Source organism: Chelmon rostratus, chromosome 13, assembly GCF_017976325.1.
Source record: "Chelmon rostratus isolate fCheRos1 chromosome 13, fCheRos1.pri, whole genome shotgun sequence".
NCBI lineage: Eukaryota > Metazoa > Chordata > Actinopteri > Chaetodontiformes > Chaetodontidae > Chelmon > Chelmon rostratus.
The window spans coordinates 22,231,211-22,244,285 of NC_055670.1; the positions used below are offsets into that span (position 1 = coordinate 22,231,211).

The 13,075-nt window shown below is 40.2% G+C and overlaps 1 protein-coding gene across 2 annotated transcripts in view; it reads right to left on the reverse strand.

Annotated features, from left to right (window-relative positions):
- The window catches only part of tfpia (tissue factor pathway inhibitor a), a 39,077-nt gene that overhangs the window by 11,984 nt on the left and 14,018 nt on the right, over nt 1-13,075 (reverse strand). Inside the window, exon 2 of one of the 2 annotated variants that reach the window (XM_041950728.1) lies at nt 4,225-4,425. In XM_041950728.1, the coding sequence (XP_041806662.1) occupies nt 4,225-4,425 (201 nt within the window). Of the gene's footprint in view, nt 1-4,224; nt 4,429-13,075 lie in introns of both variants that reach the window. The other variant, XM_041950727.1, reaches the window with a different exon arrangement.

Here is a 13,075-nt window from a genome sequence, read left to right on the forward strand (position 1 = left end):
AGGAAATCCATTATCCAGGGAACGAGTGGACTGTCCACCTGCGTGGCCCGGAGCTCGTCTCCAAACAATAGAGGCTGTATTTTGTTAAACACGCTGGAGAAATCAAAGAACATGACCCTCGCCGTGCTCCCAGCCTTGTCCTGGTGGGAATATGCCTGCTGTAGCAGCTGGATGATGCCATCATCTACTACAATGTTCCCCTGGTAGGCAAACAGCAGAAGCTCCAGTGCTGGTCAGACAGGGTCTTCATCACGTGGGATGTTACAGCCACAGGTCTGTGGTCATTAAAGACTTTAGTGTGGCCCTCCTTAGGACCAGGCATGATGTCTTCCGCATGTCCTGCAGGACTCCACGCTGCTGCACAGCTCAAGCTTGAGCACCTCATGCCATCTGGCCTGCAGCCTTTCCTGGGTGGAGTCTTTGCAGTCCTCTTCTCACCTGGCCACTTGTGATGGTTGGGGTTGTATAATAGAGAGTCATTTTGAGGTGTTTGTAACTCTCAGAAAACGGATTAGTGTTTTGCAGCCACTCCTTTTCCAATGATTGTGCATGTGAAGAATGCTTTTTTCGGGCTATTGCGTGTCCCTGATGATCCTGAAATTTGCAGGCCAAAAACTCCACAGGGTACCTTTAGTGTGAACACGACTAGAATAGAAAACAAATTCAAAACCTGCTCAGACTTGGGACAAAACTGGGTTTATTCCTTTCCATTCTAGTTTTGACATTGGCCACGAAGTCCAAGTCACCACCCAGTACGGAAACACACATGGAAGTGTGGTTCAATGCAGATAAAAGGAACCACAACTACGTATTACACATCAAGCCGTTTTTTTTTTAACCAATAAAAACGTTGTGAAACTGCCCTTTAAATGCCATGGTACAAATGTGTAAGTTTTATAGCTTACTCATAATGACTCTTACTCGTGAGTAAGACCATAAACACAAACCGGCTTTAACATCTGACACTGTGCTGACACGCTACCTTCACATTTCTGTCCGAGCTGTTTTATTTAAAGTCAGCTTTGCATCAGATTCGTCTTTATTGCGCAGATTTGTTTGTGCGGAGACCGACGAGGGCATAAAAATGGAGCATCTACTACATATGTACGAACCTCAGGATGCAAATTAATTCATGATCCTCTGCATAATGCATCCCATAGCATGCAATAAGGATTTGAAGGTTATTCTTTGCCAGTGGGAGAAGGCACTTTGTCACGCCACAGAGCAACACATCATGTGAATACTTCAATAGATGAGTTATTGCTATGCATGCGATGGCATATTTCATGTTGATCAGACAAGCTTTGGCTATTAAAATGTATTGTTTTTCATGCTGTAGATGACAGATACAATTACATACTGTGTGCAGCTGTTAGCTGAGAAAGGTGTTCTGCCGTTCTCCAGTTTCCTTTTGCGGATGTAAAATGTTTTTCACACGCATATCTCAGCACTGTTCAACTCACCTGACGTGCTTTGAACCAACCACCGCAGAACAGCAATGAAATGAAAGAAATGTCTAATTGTTGTAGCTTTGATTGCTTGTCAAGAGCAGCAGTGCTATGTTACTGATATCTCATAGCAGGTGACACATAGCAGGTATCATTGGCTCTTACCAACATCTGGTGAAAGAAGATCCAGCAAAGATCGGTGCAAACATCGATGCAACACCACAGAAAAATGTCCAACAGCTACCACATAACATGCTTGAACTTAACTGTGGCATTCAGCTGCGTCCTGCATGGAGGGCCTTATTTATAATGTACTATCATATATCTGCCTCTTTAGAAGCTATTGGCCTCTGACAGGAGCAAAACTGATGATGCAGAAGAGGCTCCTGACTTTAACTCTAAGTAACCAACATCAGCTCTTTATGATAATGTTGTCCTAAAACAACATAAATATCGCCAGCAGAACTGTACCTGACAGGTGCATCTTCCAATTACATCCAATCCATGCGTGGCAGGCACATCTCCCACAGTGTTTCAGGATAGTTTGGGAGAAAATACACTGAATCCCTGATATAAATATCGGAATGTTTTCATCTGTATTATTTTGAACTCAGCCTTTACCTGAGAACACTGCCACAGCTCTTCTCCCCATCTATTCACAATCCAGCAGTATTTTTAGCCACATTTTACAAAGCAACCCAAAAATCAGGATCATTTGGGGTCTTAGTTGAATTAACACACTTCTCTACATATGGACAGCACAAACAGACTCATGGATACAGATAAACACTGAAAAACACAGAAATTACACCTACTCACTATAGATGCATTATGGTAATTATAATGTAAATGTCCTCCTGAGGTGACATTTATTGCTTTCTTTATGTACTTGATTGATGCAATTATTTTACAATGACAATTTTTATCTAATCTTGTTGCATAATAAAATATATTGCCAGTGATGAAGGGATTAAAACCTGTTTGTGCAGGGTGTCTGTGTCTCAGTGTGGGCAGTATCCTGTCACCAAACAACATTAGCATTAGCACACACCCACAGCATTAAAGCTAGCTCTGGGTTTTTGCTATAGCAGAATTTTGTCTGATGGCTTTGCCCTGCACCTCACTGGAACTGAGGGGGAACTTTTTCTCATCTAAAATAACAAGTTTTTTAAATATGTTGATAATAAAACATAAACCCAACATTCATGCAGTGTGTCCATGTGTGTTTTGCTGCAGCAGCAGTAGACTGGGTCTACTAGCCACCGACTAGCCATACGCTGCAGTACGAAAACAATGCTGCGATTTTATTTCCAATGCTGACTTTAAACACTATGGCTTCAGTATGTTTGAGATCAACAGTTGGCTCAGCATGGCTCCATGTGTGTGGATGTGGTACATACTAAAGAACCTTTTGCACAATTCCCATTAGTTAGCTGGAAATGTGAGAAAAGACTCCATCCAACTCATGGAATTAGCATTAATAAGCTAAAGAGAAGAGAGTTAAGAGATAGAAAAGTTGCAGATCCACTGATGCTAGCATGCTAACCAGCTAGCTGCAGCCAGTCATGCGTGCGAGTGGCGACTTTGCTTTATTTCAAGAGCTCTCTTTTTAAATTCAATAAATAAACTAAAATGTCAAGAAATTTAATATTCTTACACCTATTTTCCTTATTAAACAGAAAAATACGACCACGATACAATTCAACAGCAACTCAAAAACCTCCAAAATGGACAAAAAGTTGAAACAACACCTCTCGAAACTTTATTTAAAAATTCTGAACTTCCTGAAAGCAGGCTTTATTAATTAGACTGCATTAGCTCGTAAATTGATGTGCTGTAATGTATATCTACAGCCTTCATAAACAGTGTCCTGCACTAGGCCTGTATGGTTAATATGGAACTAGTAGAATTAAATAAAATTTTGCTGTTTTTAAGAAATCTAATTGTTTTACTGCTTTGTTTTTTATTGAACATTGGAAAGCTAAGGCAAGTAGCCAACTAGTGTAAAATAACACAATGCCACGGGTTGGTTCTGCTCCTGTAGTCCCCATTTTTTTGAGTCACCAACCGCCAGTGTAAGAAATTCTTCATTTAGAACGAGCAGGCATGTTATTGACATGTGACTGGACAAATGGCTGTTGATGGAAACAAAGTGGTTGTCCTCAGTATAGGAAATTTTCCATCTTCAACCCAAAGGGTGAGCCTTGTTGTCAGGCCGTCAGAGCAGCTCTTCCCTCTATGGAATTGTTGATGATTATCAGATCAAAGTTTCATCAAGGCCGCACACAGTCAGCATTTGTTATGAGGCGTTTTGTTTCATTAAGAATGTCAGTTTCAACTTCAATTTGTCATCAACGTAGTTTGTGTAACCCGCGAATAATACAATGCTGGCCATCTCTCTTAAAAGTGTCCATATTTCTCATTAATCAGATGCCTCCAGGAAAACAGCTGAGAATTAATGTGCTGGCAGTGCTCCATTTTAACTGCATACCAACAAAATGACTTTGTAATAGGATTTTATGCCCAAGGTGGCAATAAAGTCTAATGAGGAACAACAGTCCTTGAAAACAGAACTGATCATTTGCTAACAACATAACAATGCAAAACTAAAATACATCCTTTCATGAAAAATAATTCCTCTGTATCAGTGATGTTGGGGTCCGTGTCAGTTACTGTTGACTTTCAGTGGAGAGAGTAAAATGTGTTTATATCAAGGTGAATCTTTGGAAACTTGTCAAAAACTGGTTTTTAATGTGGTTCTAAATGTCAGACTCACCTGAGACGACACACGTTTCCTCACAAGCTTCCAAGGTCTCAAAATTGTTGGCATTTCCACCGCAGCCTCCATATTCAAACAGCTCGCAGCGGCCTGTGTCGACATTGAAGAAGAATCGGTCCTTAATGGCTTTGCAAGGCCCTTTCTCGTCCTTCAGGGCGCACAGCTCGTTGAAGATGAAGAGCTCGGGCTGTGCTCCGTCTGCTGAGGTGGGATAGAAAGACAACTTTTAGGATTCTGCTTCTTATGGCACTCTGTGAAAAGGGTTTTTGTGTGTGTGTGTGTATGGGGTGGAGGAAATTAGGTCACAGCATCAAACTCTAACCCTGGGCTTTGAGATAAGGCAAAGTTGCATGCTACTATAATTTCTAAAAGACTTCAGTGTGACAGCCAACTGTTTTTAGATACCGTGCTGCTAAGGCTGCGTGAAGGATTTCTTGCTAGTAAAGCATAGTGACCTGTGTGACCTGACTGAACATTTAGACGAAATAATTACAAATATGCAAAGTTAGGAAAGCCACTCGCATATAATTCTTTTTTTTTTAAAGTACAACATCTGTTTTAGGCACATGCCTAAAGGTGTTTTTTGCGGTGCACTTTCTGTACTTGCAGGGAGAATAAGAAACCATCAGGGAGCACCTAAATCTCCCGGTAAATAAAAGCAGATCCAGGCTGGTGGCAGCAAGCAGCAGAGGGGTGAGTGAAGGCTGCAGCAGTAGTTTGCACTGCAGCAGACCAGGCAGTATACTGCACAGATTGAAAGACTGGATGAACAGAGTGCCTTTTAAATGATCTGCCCTGCTGTGGAGAACGTGTTTGATCAATGTATGTATGGCCAATGTGGTCACGTTACTCATAGTTGTCAAGATCGGGGTTGTGGACAGTGAATTAGCTCTGCACGGACACACTTCTTTGCTGTCATTATCACTCATAAAAGCTGGCTTTGTCAGATCCAGGAAAGAGGTGACATAAAGCACTTTGAGCTCTTCTCACCTCTGCTGCGAATGTTAAATCACTATCTCAGTGAGTTGCTGGGAAATGGCTTTCTCTGCCCTCGTCCCTGCTGTTTTTAGGTCAGGTCTCTGTTATTCCCGCCTGTAGCTGTGCAGCTACTTCAGAACGCATTGAGAAGAGACAGATCTCTGCCCAAAGGGATTTTCAGATGGCCGAGGCTTGAGTGACAGTGTTTAAAGATGCCTTTCTGCATGGCAGATGTTAATATTCAATAACCTTGATGTTATGTGATCTTCCATGGAACGTCTTAAAGTTCTGCTTTCACTGCATTTTTCACAATGTCAGCACAGAGTGGAGAGTGACAGAAAAGGAGGACAATGGCTGAAGGCTGAAAAAACAACTTAGGTTATGAGCTGGAATGTGACTCAGCCGATGGTCTGCCGATCAACTGGTCCTTCACTTTAGTTCAGACTGACATATCTCAACAACTGTTGAATGGATTGCCAAGAAATCTGATACAAGCGTTCATGTAACCGACAAAACATAAATTTTTCCAATCCTTTGGTTTTGAGAAAATACCACAAAATTAATGACATTCCCATGAGCCTCAGCTGTACTTTGTTTGACCCAACCATGACTTTTTAAACTGATGCTGATATCAAATCTGGTAATGATTTAACCGTGACCAAGACGCATACTGAGTGGAGCACACAGTTAAAAGATGAGCCTGTCAGTGCTCTCTAGTGGACTAACTCTTGAATGGAGACGCTATCTGCCAGGCCAATTTATCAGTGTAGGTCTCGCTTTTTGTGTTAAGTGCTAATTAGCAAATGTCGACATGCTAAACTTAGGTGGTGAACCTGGTAAAAATAATACCTGCTAATCATTGTCATTGTTAGCATGTTAGATATATCAAAGCACCTCTGCTGCGAGCACGGCTGTAGACTGTCTGTTTTTGGATGGAGCTTTTGTACTTTTGATAAACGCTAAAGTGCTAAAATATGTTGCTTTTTTAATCACGTAGTTCACATGTTTTTTAATAATCATCAAACACTCTTTTTTTCCTGCTGTGGCTGGAAAGCTTGGAAAGCAAACATAAGATTCTCTTTCCAGTAAGGTACAAAGTTCCATCAAAGCAAATGGAAACCACTCTGCTCTGCTCCATCAGCACAGCAGTCAACACACAGTGCCTCTGCCAGGCGAGGTAATGAGGGCAACAGCTCACCAATCCGACCTGCAATCCGTCTTCACCCTTCCAGCTCTAGCTTATAACCAGGAATCGGGGACACCAATCAAATACCCCCTATCTCCCTGCTTTTATCTGACCTGTGGTATTGCTATTGCATGTGGGAGGTGGGGTGAGGACAGCGGGGCTTCCCTGCAGAGACTTGTGGTATTTTTTATTTACATTCTGCTTGTCATGTCTGATAAGCAGTACAAGATTGGGTGGTCTAGCAGGGGGAAAATTACACAGCAACACAGGAAATCAGGCTCTATGTCTAGTACCCAACTCCATTTTGGCTATACAAACACACCTCTGTGCTGAACCTCTCTGAACAAACTTTACAGAGAAATAATGAGATTGTTTGCTCTTAATGGATGCCTCAAGCTACCATGGCTGCAACAGAATCATTCCCTTTGGGGATAAAAAGCACAAATGTGGTTCAGACTGGTCTTTCTCAAATTTTGTTAACAAGACTGTTCAGTAAGCTACATTTTGGACTCCCTAGGACGGGTAAGAAGACATGCTCCTCCAATTTGATTTCTGCTCATCTTGTCTGAGACAGATCTGAAGTACAATAAGCAGCGTGTTCATCAAACATTTGTGTCCGATAGCCAGACAGAGGTAACAGAGAAACACAACCACCTTCTATGCAACAAGAAATGGTCTTTGGAGAACACACACAGACGCATGCTTGCATAGTTAATCTTTTAAAGCCAATTTTTAAAGTGGAGTAAAGACTGCAACTCTTGGCAGATGTTTAACAGTAGGCCCAAAACATTTTATTCCACATGAATCATGATGGCACTGAGTCCAAGGGCGATCAGAGCTCAGGCATCCCTGGGCATTCGTGAGTACCAGTGGAGAGAAGCACACTATGAACATTAATGTTGTTTTAAGTCAGAGCTTAACCTTAACCCAACGGCCCCTCTGTAGGTTTTTACCACTCAGGAGTTTCATGCAGTGATATAAAGTATTCACTCATTTACATGATGTATTATTTTGTATCATATTGTTAGAAGTGCACAAAGTGGTCAAACTGAGGCAGTTTAACCACCAAACCTTTTAAAAAATTGATTGAGTTTTAATTCAATGTGATATGGAGACAGAAAAAGAGGCTGTGAGGACTTGCAGTACCTTCATGTCATGGTGTAAGCTACTGTGAAGGAAACTGTTGTGGAATCTAAAGCATAGATAAACACTTTTAATGTTAAAAAACATTGAGAAGTGATTAGCTTTGTTGACAGTAGCTTAGCATCGATCAGGAGTGAAACAAATAGTCGGGGATTAATTACATTAATTTCATATTGAAAGTGAGAAACTGAAAGAAGCGAGTGGCGAGTATAACATGGCCGTTGTACTGACTGTATGCTGCTGCTGTGCAGATGTACATTAGAGTAAATTTACAATATGAGCTGTTGTAGTAGTCTACAGGTGATTTCAATGTTTTTTACTCAGCATTTATTAGCAATGACCTTTATGTGTTTGCAGGCCACACCCCAGCTATTATTTGAGGCTCAGCCATTATTTGAATAATGGCCTTAATATGAGAATTTACTATATACAACTAATTACTGGTCACATTATCGATGACTTTCGGAACCACTTATATATATATATATATATATATATATATATTTAATGAACAAAATAAGACTAGAAATTAAGTAGACTGACTCATTAAAAAAGCAGATTTGCACACCCCTTGCACTGACTGAATGTAAACAACATTTCAGGGCCATCCATCCAAAGCTTGAAATGTCATCAGGAATCCTCCATGTTATTGAACAGAAGGTAAATAAATATAGTCCTACTCACACAATGCAACAGCAAAACCCATGGAAGCCAACCAACAAATCAGCCAGCTCCTTAAAATATGGATCATGCTGAATAGGGAAACAGATTTTAGATGCGTCAAATTTCCATTGGCAGCTGGTCTCCTGAGTATTGCTGACAGGCTCAGCTTGGCCAAGAACTGCACACACACTCACCCATTTGGATAAAGATCTGAGTTGCTCAACACGTGCACTGTGCCAAGCGCCTCTCTGTAATTCCACATATGGGCAGGTTGAGTCGTTTTGAGGCCCCGTCCCAGCTTGTTTAGTATACCAGAAGATTATCCGGTATCTCCATTTCTAGGTCTTTTAGCAAAGGGGGCTTAAGCACTAACTGTACAGAAGCCATGGAACAAACAGCCCATTATTGATGAGTCAACACCAGCACCAAAGAGCACACACCGCTATCAGGATAATATAACAGTGTAAAACAGAGAGAGAAATATAGACAGCAACTGAGAAAAACAGCAGAGTAATGCCAAAGTCTCAGTGGCTTTGTCATCTGCAGACCTAACTACTGTATATGACTTTACACTGCATGGGAGAAAATCGTTTCTATGCTTTCTGAAGAGTATCCTCAACATTTTCACATGCTGTGTGATTGAGAAAAAGGTAAAGTGTATACATAAAATCAGTTTCTAAGTTGAATAAGTGTAAAAAATAACCATCTATATACAGTAAATAAAACTGATTTGACTTGACACCAATAATTTAGCAATAAGCTATGTCACCAGGGTAAGGAATCTGAAAAATTTGTATATAGCATATCTTATTCTCCAAATTTGATGATGACTGATGAGAAAAGATTTTTGCTTCAATTCCAAACTATTACAAAAACAGAAGTTATTTTGCAACAACTTTTCCTCAAATAGTGATCGGAGTCTTTATCTACCTCACAAGGCACCAGGCCTGTATTAGAAGCTGGTCATTATTTCTATTTCCCTCTGCTGATAGGTATAATTTGTAATATTTTAGTACAAAGCCTCATTTTGATCCACTACCATTTAAAGTTACTGCACTCTGCTTTTAAAACAAACTCAACACTTATATCCCTTTCAAGTTAAAAGGCCTTCAGCATTTTAGTGGACAGAAACCTTTCACTTCTTAACAAGGCTTTTATTTTGAAATATTTGCAGGAATTTGTTAAGAAAAACATCATCACACTAACACACTCAAATACCCGCAGTGATTGAAACAGGACAATAACACTTTAGATGAGTAATCCTGAACAAGGTGTTGTAACTGGCATGATTATATTGCTGAATTTATCAAAATTTTATTTTATTTATCAAATTAAAGTTATTGAAATATGCATTATGCCTAGTTGGCATGCACTTAATATCACAGCCACCAGGAGTTAATCCACTTTCCCCTGACCTGTACTTGAGAGCCAGCCTTTATTTGTTTGTGCCGACCACGCCCTCGGCCATTATACTTGACTACCGGTTTTTACTTGAGGAAATACAGTATATCAGTGCTCAAGTTAGTCACCACTTTTGGAACAATCATTTCTTTAGTGACTCACTTGTTAAGTGGTTCATGAAGCGAAGAATACAAAGTCCATCAAATAAAAGTAAAGTGGATTGCAACATGTGGTCAGAGCATATGTGTGTATGCTTTGGTGAAGAAACCAAATTAGTGCATCAACAGTGTCAGAGCATATAGGTCTGAAACGTAAGAAATGATGTCAGAGTTTATCAGAGCCGTGCCCTGAGGCGAGGGGTCAAAGGGCTGAGGGTGAGTCACAGTCTATCCCAGGTTTTACAGCTCAACTTAGAACAAACGAAGTGACCTGACCCTCATTATATGTATTTGTGCTTCTGTGTGTATTTTATTCGTCTTTTCATGTGTCATGTTTCATGTGTCAGAAAAACCTCCAAATGAATTTGCTGTTCAGGCCCTAAGAACACAAAAATTTTGTTTGTTGTTTTCACTGAAAGTTTGAAATAATTAAATTCATGGACTGGACATTTATGGGTTCAAAACAGGAGATTTTCTTTTCTTTCAGTGGAGAAAGTACAAAGCTCTTGTGCTACAGAGTGAACCTACTTTAAAAGAGTGCTGTATTACTGGTTAATTATAGCCTTGATGATGCTAGGCTAGCTAGTTTTTATCTGTTTATTTACAACTGCATGTTTACTACAATTAGTAAGTCCACAAATTGACTCGTGAGTCCAGCTTTCTACTGCTTCATGTTACAGTGTAGGAAATAAGTAACTTCCAAACAAGTGGAAAGTGTCTCCCAACATCTATTTACTGCAGATATCTGCTGGATTCAGCCAAGTGTCAACTGTCCAAGTAGTACAGTGTCACGGCATTTCATGTTAGAAGAATGGCGAGGCCACAAAGGAAGCCTGAGAAATGTTAACTGTCAGAGAAAATATTTCCTTGCTTCAAGAATGTGACAGGAGAGTGTGTGGAGTATGTGAAAAATGTGAATAAAAAACTGAATGATGCCAGTGAATGCTTACTGCTACACAAAGGTAAGAGCAAGGTTTATTTTTCACTTGGAAATCACCAAGCAGCTGAACCCAACAATACTCAGGGCTTATTCTTCTTGAAACTGCGATTTTAATTGTGATTATTTCATATAAATCAAACTGTGGGCTGTGTTTGTGGTCTGCATTAACATTTAAAATATATGATAGTAATGAGCATTATCACAAACATGTCTTGCTTCTACATGAAGAGAATCAGATCAAATGTGCACCGTTTCTTTTTGCATTTATTAAAGTGGCTTTGTAGCGAGATTTTACTCATTGTTTAGCTGTCCAGCCCGTCATTTTCCTCATTTGGTTCAGCAAATATTGGACTTACATTTGCCAAGTGGACAGAAGCACGACTCCGAATGAAAGAAAATGTTGCTCTTTGATTGCTGAAAGTGTAAATCAGCAACATAGCAAACAAGTTTGCCATTTAAAAAAATGTGATATGTCAATGCTGTGTTCTCAACTTGTGTCTGCTGCCCCCAAGTGGCAAAAAAGGTGTCGCAGGTTTGTATACTTGCGATTGCTGAATAATATTCAAACATATTCATGATGTTTAGCTGTGGCTACATGTATGGCCACTTAGCTGCAGTTCGATAGCTGTGCACTGAACTTGTTAAAGCTAAAGTTATCTTCAGGACGAGCTGTCTGAATCCTGAAGTCGCAATTTCGATCTTTTAAGATGATGAGGTTCAAACAAGTATACTGTGCTTAGGAGTTTCACTGGGAGTTTGAATCAACTCACCACCACTCTGCTGGTCTTTTCTGAACAGCAGAAAGACGCACTGCTCATGTTTTCAAACACCCAAGTGAGAGACGTGATGTTTCTTCATCAACAAATTATCTTTGATAAGTGTAAATAGTACAGACACCAGACAGCATGCAGACAGCATCATAACGAGAAAAGAGCCAGCTGAGAATTTCGTTGGTGAAATCAAATCAAATAAATAAAGCCACTGAAATCAACAGCTGTTTGTTTTAACTTTGATTTCTTACAGCTTTAAAACAGTGAATTATGTCCATTAGATATAATCAAAATTATGGCTCTTGAAATGTTTGAAAATTAGACTCTTTCAAATTGTTATTTGATATAATTATATTATTATACAATATTCAGCCCTACTAATGCAGATTTTCTTTGAGTTGGTGAAATTAGGTTTTTTTTTTCAAAATGTGAAGATCAAAAATGGAATATCTGCACACCTTTTGTTTCTTATCTTTTTTGGGCCTGTAATTCTTCTATTGTGTGCTATTGTTTTGTTTGAAAATTGTATTCTTTCATTGTTCTCTGTATATAACTCCATCTGCTCGTCAGGCAGTTAAGAAACAGCATTACTAATGTTGGGTTGTAGTCATACAGTGGACATGGTGGACATCATGCACAAACAGAAACATACGTCATTAGGATTTATTCACAGAGAATGTCAAATGACATCATACTAACAAACTGGTTACTGGTTAAGCACCACAAACTGAGACTGTTGAGAGAAATCAGCGTTGGAAGGCTTTTACATTTTTATTATTTCGTTATTGTGAAACACACTGGTTTCACTTGTGATTTGATGATAAGATCTTTTGTCACATTGTGTGAAATACAAGAAGAGCAGAGCTCCGTTCAGAACACTCAAGTGGAGTGTGACGATAGGTACTGAACGTGCAAGACTCCCAGGCGACGAGCAGCAAAATAAGGGTGGATCAGCTCAATTATAGTGAACCTGAGAAACTAGAAAGAAACAATGCCAATGATCCAGCAGATCATTTTAAATTCAGCTCATTAAGATAATGGATTTTAAGCAGCTGTCGAGAGATGACCTCATTCCTGCAGCAATCTTGCAAACAGGGAGAACGCCTCCTATGGCGCTTCACGTAGGGAGATCAAAGTGGGCTTCAAGCACCTTCCAAAGCCAAATCTCCAGCAGATCAAAGGGATCCCCTGGAAACATGGACGCGTTTGTGCCTCCGGGAGAAATCTGCTGCCATTTCTCCGAACAATTAAAGCTCACGTTGTGTGGTCGGGAAACGGACCGGGGGCTGCCCCGAAGACTGAGTGAGTGGTGAGCCTCCTCCATGTGTTTGGGCAGCAACAGGCCTGGTCCTGTGCAGCTCAGCACACAGAGCGTGACACGAACTCTGCCAAGATCGGTAGTTGGATTGTTGCTGGAGACGCCCAAGTGGAAAAACTTTGCCCTCATGGTTCACTCATAAGAAAGAGAGTTAGCCTTCAGATCTCTGCGCAGGCCCTGACTGCATGTGTTTTATCTGATTTTGCTCTCTCATTGGCTCTAACTAGCAGCACTGCAGGGAAACCTTAATTATCTAAAAGGCTTGTGCATTTTTAATCAGCGCCTGCGTGT